This window comes from Vulpes vulpes, chromosome X, assembly GCF_048418805.1.
Source record: "Vulpes vulpes isolate BD-2025 chromosome X, VulVul3, whole genome shotgun sequence".
In the NCBI taxonomy this organism is placed as follows: domain Eukaryota; kingdom Metazoa; phylum Chordata; class Mammalia; order Carnivora; family Canidae; genus Vulpes; species Vulpes vulpes.
This window is the reverse complement of record NC_132796.1, coordinates 38,087,406-38,103,791: the sequence shown is the minus strand read 5'-3', so window position 1 is coordinate 38,103,791 and position 16,386 is coordinate 38,087,406. Positions and strand designations below refer to the sequence as shown.

Below are 16,386 nucleotides of genomic sequence, written 5' to 3'. Positions count from 1 at the left end.
GGGTTTAAAGTGATTAAGCTGTAAAGAAATGGACTCTCGTCTTTTCATCTTAAATTATCCTTCATCTCAAACCTCAAGGTATTGCATTTCATTTTGTCTGAGTCTGGCTTATTGCTAATAAATTTAATTCTCATCTCCAAATTCTTGAGTCATCATTATTCCGACACGAATCCCTCTGTTTCTTTTTCTTTTATTGCTAGAGGTTAAATCATGGCCCTTTGCTCAAAAACAGCAAGAACTTTTGCTGTCTAATGAAGCTGTGAGGGAAGGACCTTCTAGAACTGGCCTGTTTCATAAGAGAATCCATTCCCCAGATAATTTCTTTGTAATGATATGAATTGTATAATGTATTTTATTATTTTTGTATTGGAAATTCTTATTTTAAAAAACTATCAAGAAAGAGTGATTTTGAGTATATATATTTGTATTATATTCCTCTATAACATGATCAAATTTTAAAATACCTCTTAAGAGGGTTAAGAGCAAAAATAGTAATGAAATTTCTGAGGACGTGTTGAATGACTATTGATTAAAGTGTATAATTTTGTGCATGTACGTATATGTTTGTATATATGTATACACACACAATTATCTATTGCTTCTTGGCGTAGGAAGGACATTTCACTAAGTTCCATGTGATACGAATACGCCCTAGGAGTTGGTTTAGGCTTCATCCATCTGAATGGCATTTCCTTCTTTACACAGCTGGTTGGTGGTTTGAGCTCAACCTCCAATGTCTGACGGGAGGCATTCCTTTTTGAGAGAGAGAGAGAGAGAGAGAGAGAGAGAGAGAGTAAGTGCATGAGTGGAGTGAAGGTGGAGCAGAGGGAGAGGGAGGAGGAATCCTAAGTAGGCCCCATGCCCAGCGCAGAGTCCCACTCGGGTCTCAATCTCACAACGCTGAGATCATGACTTAAGCAGAAACTGAGAGTCAGATGCTTAACCGACTGAGTCACCCAGGTGCCCCAGGAGGCATTCTTGAAAAAGAAAAGGTGTGTCACATCTGGAACCACATTGTTTTCTACTCAACTTTTCCTGTTGACAATGATAGGAACAGATGTAGCTATGTAGGATGAGAGCCGGCTGCTTCTAGATTGACCCAGTCCTCTGCTGGGCTTTGGAGGGTAGCTCGACAAATGAGCAGAGCTCTGGAGCCTCACTGCTGGGTTTATAGTCTAGGCTTCTCCACTTAACTGGCAGTTTTCTGGGCAAGCAACTTAACCCTTCTATGCCTCAGTTTCCTTTTCTGTAAATAGGTATCATAATAATAGCTACCTCTTAGAGTTTTCTGTGATGATTAAATAACTAAGTACATGTAAAACATATAAAAGCATACATAGTAAATATCTAATAAATTGATTAGTAGGAGTAGTATAACCATCACTATTCAGCAGTATAAATCCCATAATACAACCAATTCATTATCATAAATCATCTGTTTAATGCCTTACATAGAGATGCCAGTACTTGGTGTTCTTCTGATTCTGTATCAGTGTTCTTAATTATCAGAGTTTTACATGTCACCCATGTTTCAGTGACTTCCACATCTTTGCAGTTCTGGACTCTAGCTCTGTGCTACACAGAACCCTACTCCTATGTGTTTACCAGAATCTTCACCTTGATGTCCTGTGGGCACCTCAAATTAAATAAGTCCCACATTGAACTTAGTTTTCCAACCCCTCTGATCCTTACTGCCACACTAAAAAAAAAAAAAAAAAAGTTAAAACTTCTCTTCTTCCTGATTTCCTTATTTTGCTTATAGTGCCCTGGGTTGAGTATTATGCACCTAACCCCTCCCCATTCGTGTCTATCTGGAATCTCAGAATGTGAGCTCATTTGGAAGTGGGTCTTTGCGGATGTAATTAAAAGTTAAAATGAGAAATGAGAATATACTGGATTAGGGTGAACTCTAAAGCCAGTAATTGGTGTCCTCATAATAAGCCACGTAAAGACAGAGGCAAATGCACTGTAACCATTGCTGTCAAATACCAGAAGCTAGGAGAGGGAGCACAGAACTGATTCTCCCTTAGAGCTTCCAGAAAGAACCAACTCTGCCAGTACCTGGCCTTCAGACCCCCCATATAGTGACAGAATGAAGTTTTGTTGGTTTAAGCCTTTTGGTTTGTGGTAATTTGTTACGGCGACCCTAGGAAACTACTGCAAATATCATTGATATTATTATACCTAGAAGTCTTAGAACTATCCTTACCTGTATTAGTTTATAAGGATGCCAGGCCTACTGGAGGAAGGACCCACCCTACTCTATCATGACCTTGTCTTAACACATTACCTCTGCAGCAGCCCAATTTCCAAATAAGGCCGTATACTGAAATACCAGAGGTTAGGACTTCAACATATCCTTTTTGAGAGGACGCAGTACAACCCATAGCACTACCCCTTTTTTCTATCACCACTCTAAATCGATCACCTTCCAGGAATATGTTCTACTGCAGCAAAATCTTTGAGATGTAGCTCACACTGACCCCAACTTCAGCTCCCCGGGTTATGGCACAGTCCTCTCTCTCTCTGTAGGATTCTTATTGCAGTAACCTCCAAAGTGATTTTCCTCCTCTGTTTCATTCTTCATATATCCAGTGAGTGAATCTAGTTAATTTCTAATCAAATTTCTCTGATGGTGACCCACCAGTGGCTTTCCCCAACTAAAACATTGAAGTCTACACTAGCACGGGGAGCTCCAAGTTTGGCCCCCATCCTTTCTTTCCAACCACCTCTCTTGCCACTTCGGACTATGTGTTCCAAACCATAACTGGGCTAGCTGTTCACTTTCTGGAAAATAGATTTTTAGGTCTGTGGGCCTTTGCTTATGCTGTTCCCTATGCCCAGAATATCCTTTACCACTTCGGGCCCCTGCTGAACTGTTCCTCATCCCATAAAGCTCAGCTGAAACAGTACTTAAACAGGTTGCTTCCACAATTGTATCACAGAATTATTGAACCCTTACCTGTGTTTCTGACATCTTGTTTCTGGATACTAACGTAACACCAGGAAAGATATTGCACCTCTTATATAATAACAATTAACCTTGACAATAGAAACAGCCCCCATTGCAACATAAATAAAAAAATGTTTGTGTATGCATCTCTGTGTGTGTCTAGATTTCTTTTTTTTATTTTTTTATTTTTTTTTAATTAATTTTTATTGGTGTTCAATTTAACAACATACAGAAAAACACCCAGTGCTCATCCCCTCAAGTGTCCACCTCAGTGCCCGTCACCCATTCCCCTCCAACACCCGCCCTCCTCCCCTTCCACCACCCCTAGTTCGTTTCCCCGAGTTAGGAGTCTCTATGTTCTGTCTCCCTTCCTGATATTTCCCAACATTTCTTTTCCCTTCCTTTATATTCCCTTTCACTATTATTTATATTCCCCAAATGAATGAGAACATACACTGTTTGTCCTTCTCCGATTGACTTATTTCACTCAGCATAATACCCTCCAGTTCCATCCACGTTGAAGCAAATGGTGGGTATTTGTTGTTTCTAATTGCTGAGGAATATTCCATTGTATACATAAACCACATCTTCTTTATCCATTCATCTTTCAATGGACACCGAGGCTCCTTCCACAGTTTGGCTATTGTGGCCATTGCTGCTAGAAACATCGGGGTGCAGGTGTCCCGGCATTTCATTGCATCTGAATCTTTGGGGTAAATCCCCAACAGTGCAATTGCTGGGTCGTAGGGCAGGTCTATTTTTAACTCTTTGAGGAACCTCCACACAGTTTTCCAGAGTGGCTGCACCAGTTCACATTCCCACCAACAGTGTAAGAGGGTTCCCCTTTCTCCACATCCTCTCCAACATTTGTTGTTTCCTGCCTTGTTAATTTTCCCCATTCTCACTGGTGTGAGGTGGGATCTCATTGTGGTTTTGATTTGTATTTCCCTGATGGCAAGTGATGCAGAGCATTTTCTCATGTGCATGTTGGCCATGTCCATGTCTTCCTCTGTGAGATTTCTCTTCATGTCTTTTGCCCATTTCATGATTGGATTGTTTGTTTCTTTGGTGTTGAGTTTAATAAGTTCTTTATAGATTTTGGAAACTAGCCCTTTATCTGATATGTCATTTGCAAATATCTTCTCCCATTCTGTAGGTTGTCTTTTAGTTTTGTTGACTGTATCCTTTGCTGTGCAAAAGCTTATTATCTTGATGAAGTCCCAATAGTTCATTTTTGCTTTTATTTCTTTTGCCTTTGTGGATGTATCTTGCAAGAAATTACTGTGGCCAAGTTCAAAAAGGGTGTTGCCTGTGTTCTCCTCTAGGATTTTGATGGAATCTTGTCTCACATTTAGATCTCTCATCCATTTTGAGTTTATCTTTGTGTATGGTGAAAGAGAGTGGTCCAGTTTCATTCTTCTGCATGTGGATGTCCAATTTTCCCAGCACCATTTATTGAAGAGACTGTCTTTCTTCCAATGGATAGTCTTTCCTCCTTTATCGAATATTAGTTGACCATACATTTCAGGGTCCACTTCTGGGTTCTCTATTCTGTTCCATTGACCTACGTGTCTGTTTTTGTGCCAGTACCACACTGTCTTGATGACCACAGCTTTGTAGTACAACCTGAAATCTGGCATTGTGATGCCCCCAGCTATGGTTTTCTTTTTTAAAATTCCCCTGGCTATTCGGGGTCTTTTCTGATTCCACACAAATCTTAAAATAATTTGTTCTAACTCTCTGAAGAAAGTCCATGGTGTTTTGATAGGGATTGCATTAAACGTGTAAATTGCCCTGGGTAACATTGACATTTTTACAATATTAATTCTGCCAATGCATGAGCATGGAATATTTTTCCATCTCTTTGTGTCTTCCTCAATTTCTTTCAGAAGTGTTCTATAGTTTTTAGGGTATAGATCTTTTACCTCTTTGGTTAGGTTTATTCCTAGGTATCTTATGCTTTTGGGTGCAATTGTAAATGGGATTGACTCCTTAATTTCTCTTTCTTCAGTCTCATTGTTAGTGTATAGAAATGCCATTGATTTCTGGGCATTGATTTTGTATCCTGCCACGCTACCAAATTGCTGTATGAGTTCTAGCAATCTTGGGGTGGAGGCTTTTGGGTTTTCTATGTAGAGTATCATGTCATCGGCGAAGAGGGAGAGTTTGACTTCTTCTTTGCCAATTTGAATGCCTTTAATGTCTTTTTGTTGTCTGATTGCTGAGGCGAGGACTTCCAGAACTATGTTGAACAGCAGTGGTGAGAGTGGACATCTCTGTCTTGTTCCTGATCTTAGGGGAAAGGCTCCCAGTGCTTCCCCATTGAAAATCATATTTGCTGTGGGCTTTTCGTAAATGGCTTTTAAGATGTAGAGGAAAGTTCCCTCTATCCCAACACTCTGAAGGGTTTTGATCAGGAATGGATGCTGTATTTTGTCAAATGCTTTCTCTGTATCTAATGAGAGTATCATATGGTTCTTGGTTTTTCTCTTGCTGATATGATGAATCACATTGATGGTTTTACGAGTGTTGAACCAGCCTTGTGTCCCGGGGATAAATCCTACTTGGTCATGGTGAATAATTTTCTTAATGTGTTCTTGGATCCTATTGGCTAGTATCTTGTTGAGAATTTTTGCATCCATGTTCATCAGGGATATTGGTCTGTAATTCTCCTTTTTGGTGGGGTCTTTGTCTGGTTTCGGAATTAAGGTGATGCTGGCCTCATAGAACGAATTTGGAAGTACTCCATCTCTTTCTATCTTTCCAAACAGCTTTAGTAGAATAGGTATGATTTCTTCTTTAAACGTTTGATAGAATTCCCCTGGGAAGCCATCTGGCCCTGGACTCTTGTGTCTTGCGAGGTTTTTGATGACTGCTTCAATTTCCTCCCTGGTTATTGGCCTGATCAGGTTTTCTATTTCTTCCTGGTCCAGTTTTGGTAGTTTGTGGCTTTCCAGGAATGCGTCCATTTCTTCTAGATTTCCTAATTTATTGGCGTACAGCTGTTCATAATATGTTTTTTAAATCGTTTGTATTTCCTTGGTGTTGGTAGTGATCTCTCCTTTCTCATTCATGATTTTATTAATTTGAGTCTTCTCTCTCTTCTCTTTAATAAGGTTGGCTAATGGTTTATCTATCTTATTAATTGTTTCAAAGAACCAACTCCTGGTTCTGTTGATCTGTTCCACAGTTCTTTTGGTCTCGATATCATTTAGTTCTGCTCGAATTTTAATTAACTGTCTTCTTCTGCTGGGGGTGGGGTCCATTTGTTGCTTTTTCTCTAGTTCCTTTATGTGTAAGGTGAGCTTTTGAATTTGAGTTCTTTCCAGTTTTTGAATGGATGCTTGTATTGCGATGTATTTCCCCCTCAGGACTGCTTTTGCTGCATCCCAAAGATTTTGAACGGTTGTATCTTCATTCTCATTAGTTTCCATGAATCTTTTTAATTCCTCCTTCATTTCCTGGTTGACCTTTTCATCTTTTAGCAGGATGGTCCTTAACCTCCACGTGTTTGTGGTCCTTCCAAACTTCTTGTGATTAAGTTCTAATTTCAAGGCATTATGGTCTGAGAATATACAGGGGACTATCCCCATCTTTTGGTATCGGTTCAGACCCAATTTGTGACCCAGTGTGTGGTCTATTCTGGAGAAAGTTCCATGTGCACTTGAGAAGAATGTGTATTCAGTTGAGTTTGTATGTAAAGTTCTGTAGATATCTGTGAAATCCATCTGGTCCAGTGTATCATTTAAAGCTCTCGTTTCTTTGGAGATGTTGTGCTTAGAAGACCTATCTAGTATAGAGAGAGCTAGATTGAAGTCACCAAGTATAAGTGTATTATTATCAAAGTATTTCTTCAGTTTGGTTATTAATTGGTTTAAATATTTGGCAGCTCCCACATTCGGGGCATATATATTGAGGATTGTTAAGTCCTCTTGTTGGATAGATCCTTTGAGTATGAGATAGTGTCCCTCTTCATCTCTCACTACAGTCTTCGGGTTAAATTTTAATTTATCTGATATAAGGATGGCAACCCCTGCTTTCTTTTGAGGACCATTTGAATGGTAAATGGTTCTCCAACCTTTTATTTTCGGGTTGTAGGTGTCCTTCTGTCTAAAATGAGTCTCTTGTAGACAGCAAATAGATGGGTCCTGCTTTTTTATCCAGTCTGAAACCCTGCGCCTTTTGATGGGGTCATTAAGCCCGTTCATGTTCAGAGTTACTATTGAGAGATATGAGTTTAGTGTCATCATATCTATTCAGTCCTTGTTTTTGTGGATTGTTCCACTGAACTTCTTCTTAAAGGGGAATTTTAAGAGTCCCCCTTAAAATGTCTTGCAGAGCTGGTTTGGAGGTTACATATTCTTTCAGTTCCTGCCTGTCTTGGAAGCTCTTTATCTCTCCTTCCATTTTGAATGAAAGCCTTGCTGGATAAAGTATTCTTGGTTGCATGTTCTTTTCATTTAGGACCCTGAATATATCCTGCCAGCCCTTTCTGGCCTGCCAGGTCTCTGTGTAGAGGTCTGCTGTTACCCTAATATTCCTCCCCATAAAAGTCAGGGACTTTTTTTCTCTTGCTGCTTTAAGGATCTTCTGCTTATCTTTGGAATTTGCAAGCTTCACTATTAAATGTCGAGGTGTTGAACGGTTTTTGTTGATTTTAGGGGGGGGATCTCTCTATTTCCTGGATCTGAATGCCTGTTTCCCTTCCCAGATTCGGAAAGTTTTCAGCTAGGATTTGTTCAAATACATATTCTGGCCCTCTGTCCCTTTCGGCGCCCTCGGGAACCCCAATTAAACGTAGGTTTTTCCTCTTCAGGCTGTCATTTATTTCCCTTAATCTATCCTCATGGTCTTTTAATTGCCTGTCTCTTTTTTCCTCAGTTTCCCTCTTTGCCATCAACTTGTCTTCTATGTCACTCACTCGTTCTTCCACCTCGTTAAGCCTCGTCGTTAGGACTTCTAGCTTGGATTGCATCTCATTTAATTGATTTTTAATTTCTGCCTGATTGGATCTAAATTCTGCAGTCATGAAGTCTCTTGAGTCCTTTATGGTTTTTTCTAGAGCCACCAGTAGCTGTATAATAGTGCTTCTGAATTGGCTTTCTGACATTGAATTGTATTCCATATTTTGTAACTCTGTGGGAGAGAGGGCTGTTTCTGATTCTTTTTTTTGAGGTGAGGTTTTCCTTCTAGTCATTTTGCTCAGTGCAGAGTGGCCAAAAACAAGTTGTATTGGGAAAAGGAGAAAAAGAGAAGGAAAGAAAAGAGAAAAAGAAAAAAGAGAAAGAAGAAAAAAAAGGGGAAAAAGAGAAGAAAAAGAGAAAGAAAAAGAAAGGAGAAAAAAAAAGGGGGTGGGGTGGGGTGGGGGAAGCAATCAGAAATTAAGAAAGAAAGAAAAAACACAAAACAAAACAAAAACAAAAACAAAAAAACAAAAACAAAAAAAACACAAAAAAACACGGGGGAGTATCTTCCAATTCTGTATACTTTAAGTCCCTTGACTTCGCCTGGAACTGGTCCGTGTCGCTGGTCTTCTGGGGGAGGGGCCTGCTGTGCTGATTCTCAGGTGTTAGCACTTGGGGGAGCTGCTCTGCCCCTGCCTGGTGCAGGGCTCGGTGGGGGTTGTTCACCCCGTGAGGCTCCGGGAGGAAGCCACAGTGGCGGGGGCAGCTCTGGGACCCTGGAGTCAGCTCCCGCAGTAGCTCCGGGGCTCTCCATCTGCAGGGCCTGGGGGCTCCGGGGCGGGCCGCTGATCTGCTCAGCTCCAGGCAGGAGCGTCCTTGCTGTCCTGGGCCCTCCCGGCCTCTGCCTGTCCCAGGGGGAGGCCGGATCCTGGGCTGTGTCCCGGCGCCCTGTGCTCCGGAGCCTGCGCTGGTGGATTCGCGCTCCCGCCCCGCAGCCCCCTCCGCGGAGCCGCCGCCCGAGCCCCTCCGAGCTGCTCCGGGTCCCGCCGAGCGCTGCAGCCCTTAGGGATCTCGGCGCACTCTCCGGGGCGCAGTTCCTCTGTTACTGTCCCAGGGAGCCCGAGGGCATCCCCGCCTTTCTGGGGATCCTGCTCCAATTCCCCGGGAGGCCTTTCCGCGGGGAAGGTTGGTGCAGCTCCTGCTCCTCCGGGACGGGGCTCTCCTGTCCTGGGGACACTCGCCCCGGCCTCAGCCCGGCTCCTCGCGGGGCCCCTCCCCCTTGGAGGCCTTTTGTGTCTTTATTTCTTTTTCCCCGTCTTCCTACCTTGATAGAAGCGGGAACTCTTCTCACTATAGCGTTCCAGCTGGTCTCTCTTTAAATCTCAGGCCGAATTCGTAGATTTTCAGGATGATTGGATGGTTTTCTAGGTAATTTGTTGAGGACAGATGACTTGGGGACCCTACTCTTCCGCCATCTTGCCCCTCCCCCCTCTAGATTTCTATCTACAAGATTTTTTTAAAAATCTGACATGTGTTTACTGCTTATGTGTTTTGTTGCAACCCACCTCAACAAAATACTCTTTTTTTAAAGAGTTATTTATTTTAGAGTAGGAGGAGGGACAGAGGGAGATGGAGAGAGAAGATCTCAAACAGACACCTTGCTGAGTGTGGAGCCTGGTCCGGGGCTCGATCTCATGACCCTGAGATCACAACCTGAGCCAAAATTAAGAGTCAGATGTTTACCCGGTTGAGCCAGCCAGGCGCCCCCCAAATATTTGTAAACCTCTCTAGAAGAGTAAAGATATTTATTTTCTGCAATTAGAAAATATATAAGGGTGCCTGGGTGGCTCAGTGGTTGAGCATCTGCCTTTGGCTCAGGTCATGATCCCTGGGTCCTGGGATTGAGTCCCACATCGGGCTCCCTGTGGCGGAGGCCTGCTTCTCCCTCTGCCTATGTCTCTGCCTCTCTGTGTCTCTCATGAATAAATAAAATCATTAAAAAAGAAAATATATATACACAAATATACATACCATATATATTATATATGCAATATATGTGTGTATATATCAATACATATATATACACATATGTGTAAAGTACATATATAAAGTAGTTTACCTCAGGAGCATCCTGTGAATGATTCATTGCTCTTTTCATTGTTAGGTTAAAGAAACAGCAACCAAGCAATCAGTGTGACTAGCAGTTCAGATTTTAATAACTGAGTTCTTAAGAAAGCATAGGGGGAGTTATCACTGTAATAATGCATAACAAACACGCCTTCGACCCCAAATTCACTGGTTCTCAACAATAGACATTTATTTTTCTTATCTGTGGTCTTACTCCACCTGTGCTATTTTGGGACCAGCAACACCTTGGGAGCCATATTCTTCTCATGGCAATGACAGAGGCACAGCAGCCTAGGCCAGGTCATGCCTGGACATTAGAGCCTCTGTTCGTGGTACATCTGCTAGCATTACATAGGCCAAAGCTAGACATATGTTCCCATATCAAGGGAACAGGAAAGTAGACTCCGTGGGAGGGTCTGCAAAGTCAAATGGCAAAAGCCATAGGTGTATAATTCTAATAGAGGGATAAAGAAGTGAGCATAAGAACTCAGTCTACCACAAAGTCCCTATGATTCAAAGGTGGACAGTAGAAATGCCTGCCTTGAGAATAAGCTATTTATCATGAGCTTATATAACAATAACAATTCGATGTTGCATTTACAGAACTGCACTTTGAAATGTGGTTATAATTTATATCCATCTTTGGTTTTTTTGTAGAGATGTGAAGATGAGTGGCTCGGGATGCCATCACCTATTCCTGTGAAATACATTAACTACATGAGACTTTTAAAGGATGTGTTCGGCTTAGAGGAAGAGTAACCATATGCCAATTTTGGTCAACTTTCTTTGATTTCCTGCTCTAATTTTACTAGGTTTATTTCAGTAGATATAACTTCATTAAAAAAAACACAGGGTTCATATTGAATTGAAATCCATAGACCAAGTTAATTCCCTTTTGTCGTTTTAGTTTCTCTGAACATCGTATTACAGTGCTGATGTGCCAGCATTATTAAAAATGCCATTTAAAGAAACGTCAAACATTTTTATTACATGTATGATTTATTAACACCAAAGAATCTTATGGTAATTTTCTATCCAACATAATTTGATTCATTACAACACAAAAGGAAAATTACTTTTGACAGCTATACATGACAATATAAAATCAAATTATATCTGAGCAATAAGTTGTGATTCTATTAAACATTTTTTGAAATCTTTTTGACACATGTTTATTACTTATATAATTAAATTTTGTAGCAACCCACCTTATCAAAATAATTCTTAAACCTCTCTAGAGTGAATGTATTTGTTTTCTGAAATTAGCAAAGCTATGAGAAGGACTCCTCCCTTGCCCCACAACACACACACACACACACACACACACACACACACACACACTTTGGGAGAGAAATTGAAACATATGCAGTGTTTATATTTTAATGTCCTTTTTCTACCTAAAGTTAGGTGTTAACTTAGGGATATATATGCATGTATATATAATTATAGTATGACCAAAAATGTGTGATGTCTAAAATATTTAGGGATGGGAACGCTGAAGATTTTGAGAGCTCTTTTTTTTGGTTCATTCTCCACATACACATACCACCCACCCCAGAGGTTTAAATATTCTAGGACTATAACATGTTTCCCTCCTGCTTTTCTCTGGTTCTATTTCGATTTTTCTTGTAGGCCTATATGTTATGAATCTCAGCAGAACCTTTGTCATGTAGTGTATATTTGATTAAAACTCATAACCATGGACCTCTGGGAATTCATTGTGAGAAGTTTGTCCCAATCTACCTCAGTCTCCAGTGTTAGATGCTATGTATCATAAATCCATTTGCCTGGTGTTCTTAGTGACGATGGAAGCCTATGGAAAAGGGGGTTCAACATCCACCTTTTGGGGACTGCTTTGAGGAGGGAAAAAGGAATTGATGACATGTCAAGGCCCCTTCCACCTCATTATTCCTTCACTGCACATTTGTGGCATCTTGCCTAGAAATGAACAGGCCTCTTGGCACTCAGAGGTACCAATATGGTTGACAACAATGGCTCTTTCTTTTAAAGAAATTTTTTTAATTGAAGCTAATCAATAAACTATTTCTATTTCTATTATTTCTAATTATAAACCTCGGGTAATTCTACATGTGCCATTGTTAGAATAGAGCCCATAGGACTTTCCAATAAACTCGAATACTCAACTTACATACTAGGACCATTTACCCATAAAATCTAATTTTGACTACTTGATTTTTATTCCAGGTTTTTTTTTTTTTTTAAGACAACTGACAGTGCCAAGCCATTTTGTCACTTTAAGATTTTTCGTTCCCCAGAGAGCAAGCTTTTAAGGATGACACTTTCCTGGAACTTTTCAGGCTGACACATTTGTCACTTACCTATTCAACTCTTCAGTCAGTTGTCTTTCCCTCAAGATTTTAAATACGTGGATAATTTAGCCCGTTTACAGGCTTGTGATGCAGTTCACTTTGAGAAATGGGAAGAGAAGAGGAAAAGCAGCAAACCAATGACATGTTCCTGAGTTTGTAGGATGACAACCGCTTGTTCTATGACATAGATGTGTGTTGCTGCCCTGGTTATTTGCAGTTCAAGCCCGTAATTAGCAATTAAATGGCCATTATAGGAATCATGCCGATAAACATGATACATTGCAGCCATACAGACACTTTAAATAATTATTTTTTTATAACTAAACCATATACTGAAGGAGATTTATAATTTAGAGATAATATCCCCATTAGTAAAGTTTATGACCCAATAAACAGCTCCCACTAGTTAATAAATGCCAAAGCCATAAAAACAAAGACTATTAATGTAATAGAATTTCTGTACCTCCCTCTTTTGCTGGTGGTCCCAAGTCACTGAAGGGAAATGCTATCTTAGGGAAAACATTTATTCTCGTTATGTAAATATCAATGAATTGTCTTAGAATCCATCTGGAAATCTCCCAGGCCACCCCACTCCTAGGCCCCAGGTGGTTCCCAAATGCTGATGTGTTCTGCTTAGGTTTTGGGCAGTAGATAACTCTGGTTTTCAGCACAAATGAACCCTTTGACTCAACTCTTTGGGGGAGGTAGTGAAGACCAGCTGGAATTTCTGCCTCTTCATTTTCCCTCTGAAAAGGAGAAATCCCAACTATTACCATTATTCTGGAGGGAGAACTTTGAAAAGTTTCCCACTTTTGGCATACACTTATATTTTTAGCTGCCTCTTCTTTTCCCTGTGAAAAAGTGAAATCCCAACTATTGTCATTGTTCTAGGGTAATCATTTTTTTAAAAGTTTCACAACCTTTGCATCTACTTATATTTTTAGCTGCTCACATTTTCTCACTCTGATGGAAAAGCGAGTGCTGCCTGTGGATGTCTGGGTAAGTTGAAGATTAATATAGGCAACCCTTTTGTATTAAGAACGAACTGTTTTTTCATATTCCTGCAACCGTGGGAATGATTGATCAAGTCATTTGAGAGCCCAGATCACATCGTGTCTTTTCAGAAGAAACTGATTAAAAGTGGTTGAGGTTGGCATGAGATGGTTTGCTGAGTCATTGTTACAAAGCATGGGTGTTGTCAGCAAGTGACTACTACATTTCAGTGTTTATTTGCCTCTTTCTCCCTTTTGGGGGAAAGATTTTATATATTTATTTGAGAGAGAGCATGAGCAGGGGGAGAGGAAGAAGCAGGCTCCCTGCTGAGTGCAGAGCCTTGACAGGGGGGCTCAATCCCAAGAAGATGAGATCATGACCTGAGCTTGACCAACTGAGCCACCCACGTGCCCCTCTTTCTCCCTTTTTTTTTTTTTTTTTAAGATAGTCACACAGAGAGAGGGAGAAGCAGGCTCCATGCACCGGGAGCCTGACATGGGATTCCATCCCGGGTCTCCAGGATCGTGCCCTAGGCCAAAGGCAGGCGCCAAACCGCTGCGCCACCCAGGGATCCCTCTTTCTCCCTTTTTAACCTGTTTACCATTTGAACCCAACCCCTTGAAAAGTAATGTGGGTACATCTATTGGTTGACTTCAGTGCTTACTAAAATTGTAGACAGCAGAGAGGAGATGAAGAGCACTGTAAATTTCAAGCATTTGGGATAGTTTTAACATTTTGCCTACTTTGTGTATTGCCTCTGATTCAATTAATGACAAACATACCATTCTTGGTCTTTGCTTTTTTTATGCTATGTTATTTGGAGTTTGTTTTGCAGGAGTGGGGTGGGGGGTGGTGGGGGTGGGGGGTGTTGTAGAGCTGCGAGGCTTTGTGGACACCACCACGGTGAGTTTGGGATATTTAAATTGTCCTTCCTTTCAAATAGCAGGGAATTATTGATGAAGAGGATGAAATTTCTCCCCTCCCCCTACAAAAACAACTCTTGCCTTTCCAACGTGGATTTATTTATCTTGAGTGGGGACTGCTTTAGTCTTTGCCACTCGTTCCTCATTTCCCTGTCCTCTTCTCCCATGTGTTACGATTTTGCTCTTAAGTTCGGCAGTGGGAGTCTTCGGTGATGGCTTGATGAAATGGTAGGGTTGTCCACAAAATATTTACGATGCTTAATAATGCAGACTCTGTTGAATAATGAACTGTCACGTTCCCAATTACATGTACATTCTTTTTAGTTAGGAATATAGTTTCCTGAGTTTTGACTATTCTTCGGAATTGGTCTGGAACTGACCTTCCAGACAAACAGTTTCCAAATGATGGTAAACGTTACCCAAGTGCTGAGTCTCTGTCCTGATCCACGTTTGGGCCAAGTTTGAACTGCTTCTGAGTTGAAGGCAGGTTAAGACCTTTTCAGAAATGAGGCTTTTCAAGTTGACTGAGCATCTGCAGCGACACGGTATTTCTCAGTTCCCAAGAGAACGTAATGTGTCAGAATGGAAAATCCACCAAGGCGAGATCAATGAGGCTATTTCACAAAACAAAACCTGCCTCGATCATGAAGCAAAACATCACGATTACAAAAGGTAGTGCTGACTGGATAAAGAGCTAGAGAGAAATCGGTGGTCGCCTCCACTCACCTTCTCTACCAGGTTTTATAAAATTAGACGTTTCACTCAAGTCAACTAAGTTCCTGATAACCACGGGTTCTGAGGTTAGGATGTGCATCTTCTTTGCATTTGGTACCCAGCAAAATTCCTTCCAAGAGAGACTTGTGAGCCCATTATGTGCCTAGTGTGGGAGCATAGGCACTAAGGGTCAGCACCGCTGCTCAGAAGTAACTGGTGATGGCTGAAAAATGCAGCCAATGCAAAACTCCACGGTGGCTCAGCAAGTAGAGAATTAATGACTGGCTGGAATCAGTAGGAGCCTTTACTTCTAAATACTCATTAGTTTAAGCAGTGAGGCCTGATGTTCTGCAAGTTAGACAGGAAACAGGGGGCCCGCTCCTCCCCATTGTCTCTTCTGAACAGAATATGCACATTTAACTCAAAGTAGTGAATGGTTCAAATACATCAAACCAACTATTCATCAATCTCCCAGCTTCCTGGGCACCACTTTGCATCTGTGTAAAGCCAACAATGGAGGAAATGCTTGTTATGACCCCACTATAATATTAAAATCCAGAGGGGCGGGGAGCATGGTGAAAAACACAAAATGTGGCCTCCTTTAGAATAGTTCCACCGAAATCATCTTTGTTTCCTTTTTATACTTTGCCTATAAGAGAATATCTGAATGAAATAGGAACTTGGTAAATTTACTTTTGCCTGCTTCCCCCCCCCCCCCCCCCCCCCCCCCCCCCCCCCCCCCCGCCTCACTTGCTACCACTGCTCTTCATTGTTGCTGTGAGGCTGCTCACTGAATACGGAACAGGAGCTGAAAAGCCATTTCAGGCTGCTGCAGATTGTCCACCCTCCCTCCCCACTCCCCCCCCCACCCCCCACCCCCACCCCATTTTAACCATGACCGGAGCATGGATAGTGACAAGGGAAATGGCAAGAGGTGTGACAATTGCAGAGGGGACTCTGGACAAGAATAGACACTCCTTTTGTGTGTGTAATACACGTTATAAAACAGTTTGAACTTGATCCTAAAGGCATGAGAAGTTACTGGAAGATTTTAATCAGGAGGATGAAAAGATGATGTCTGTATTTAAAAAGCTCTGGTGGCTCTGTGTGTGTGTGTGTGTGTGTGTGTGTGTGAGAGAGAGAGAGAGAGAGAGAGAGAGAACTACAAGAGCGAGTTTGGCAGCCAGAAGGCTGACTGGGGAAGCTGTTGCCAGAGAAGTGATGGATGGTTTGGATTAGTGTCAGTAAGGTGGTGAGGTTGGTGAGAAGTGGATAGACTCATGACACATTAAGGATGTTGGAGATGAAAGAGAAGAAATCCAAATTACATGGGGTCATTTTGACAGCTGGGGAAGTGGTGGTGTCATCTGTTGTGCCAGGATACACCAGGGAAAAATCCAGTTTGCAGAGGAGGTATCAACAGTTCAGCCTCGGGCATGCCA

The 16,386-nt window shown here is 41.5% G+C and overlaps 1 protein-coding gene across 2 annotated transcripts in view; it reads left to right on the top strand.

The window, feature by feature from the left end:
• Window positions 1-11,688, top strand: part of EFHC2 (EF-hand domain containing 2) — a 203,199-nt gene extending 191,511 nt beyond the window's left edge. For both annotated transcript variants that reach the window (XM_072744937.1, XM_026012247.2), the window contains one exon: window positions 10,642-11,688. In XM_072744937.1, coding sequence (XP_072601038.1) covers window positions 10,642-10,743 — 102 coding nt within the window. In that variant the 3' untranslated portion in view covers window positions 10,744-11,688. The remainder of the gene's footprint in view (window positions 1-10,641) is intronic.
• Window positions 11,689-16,386: the final 4,698 nt, after the last annotated feature.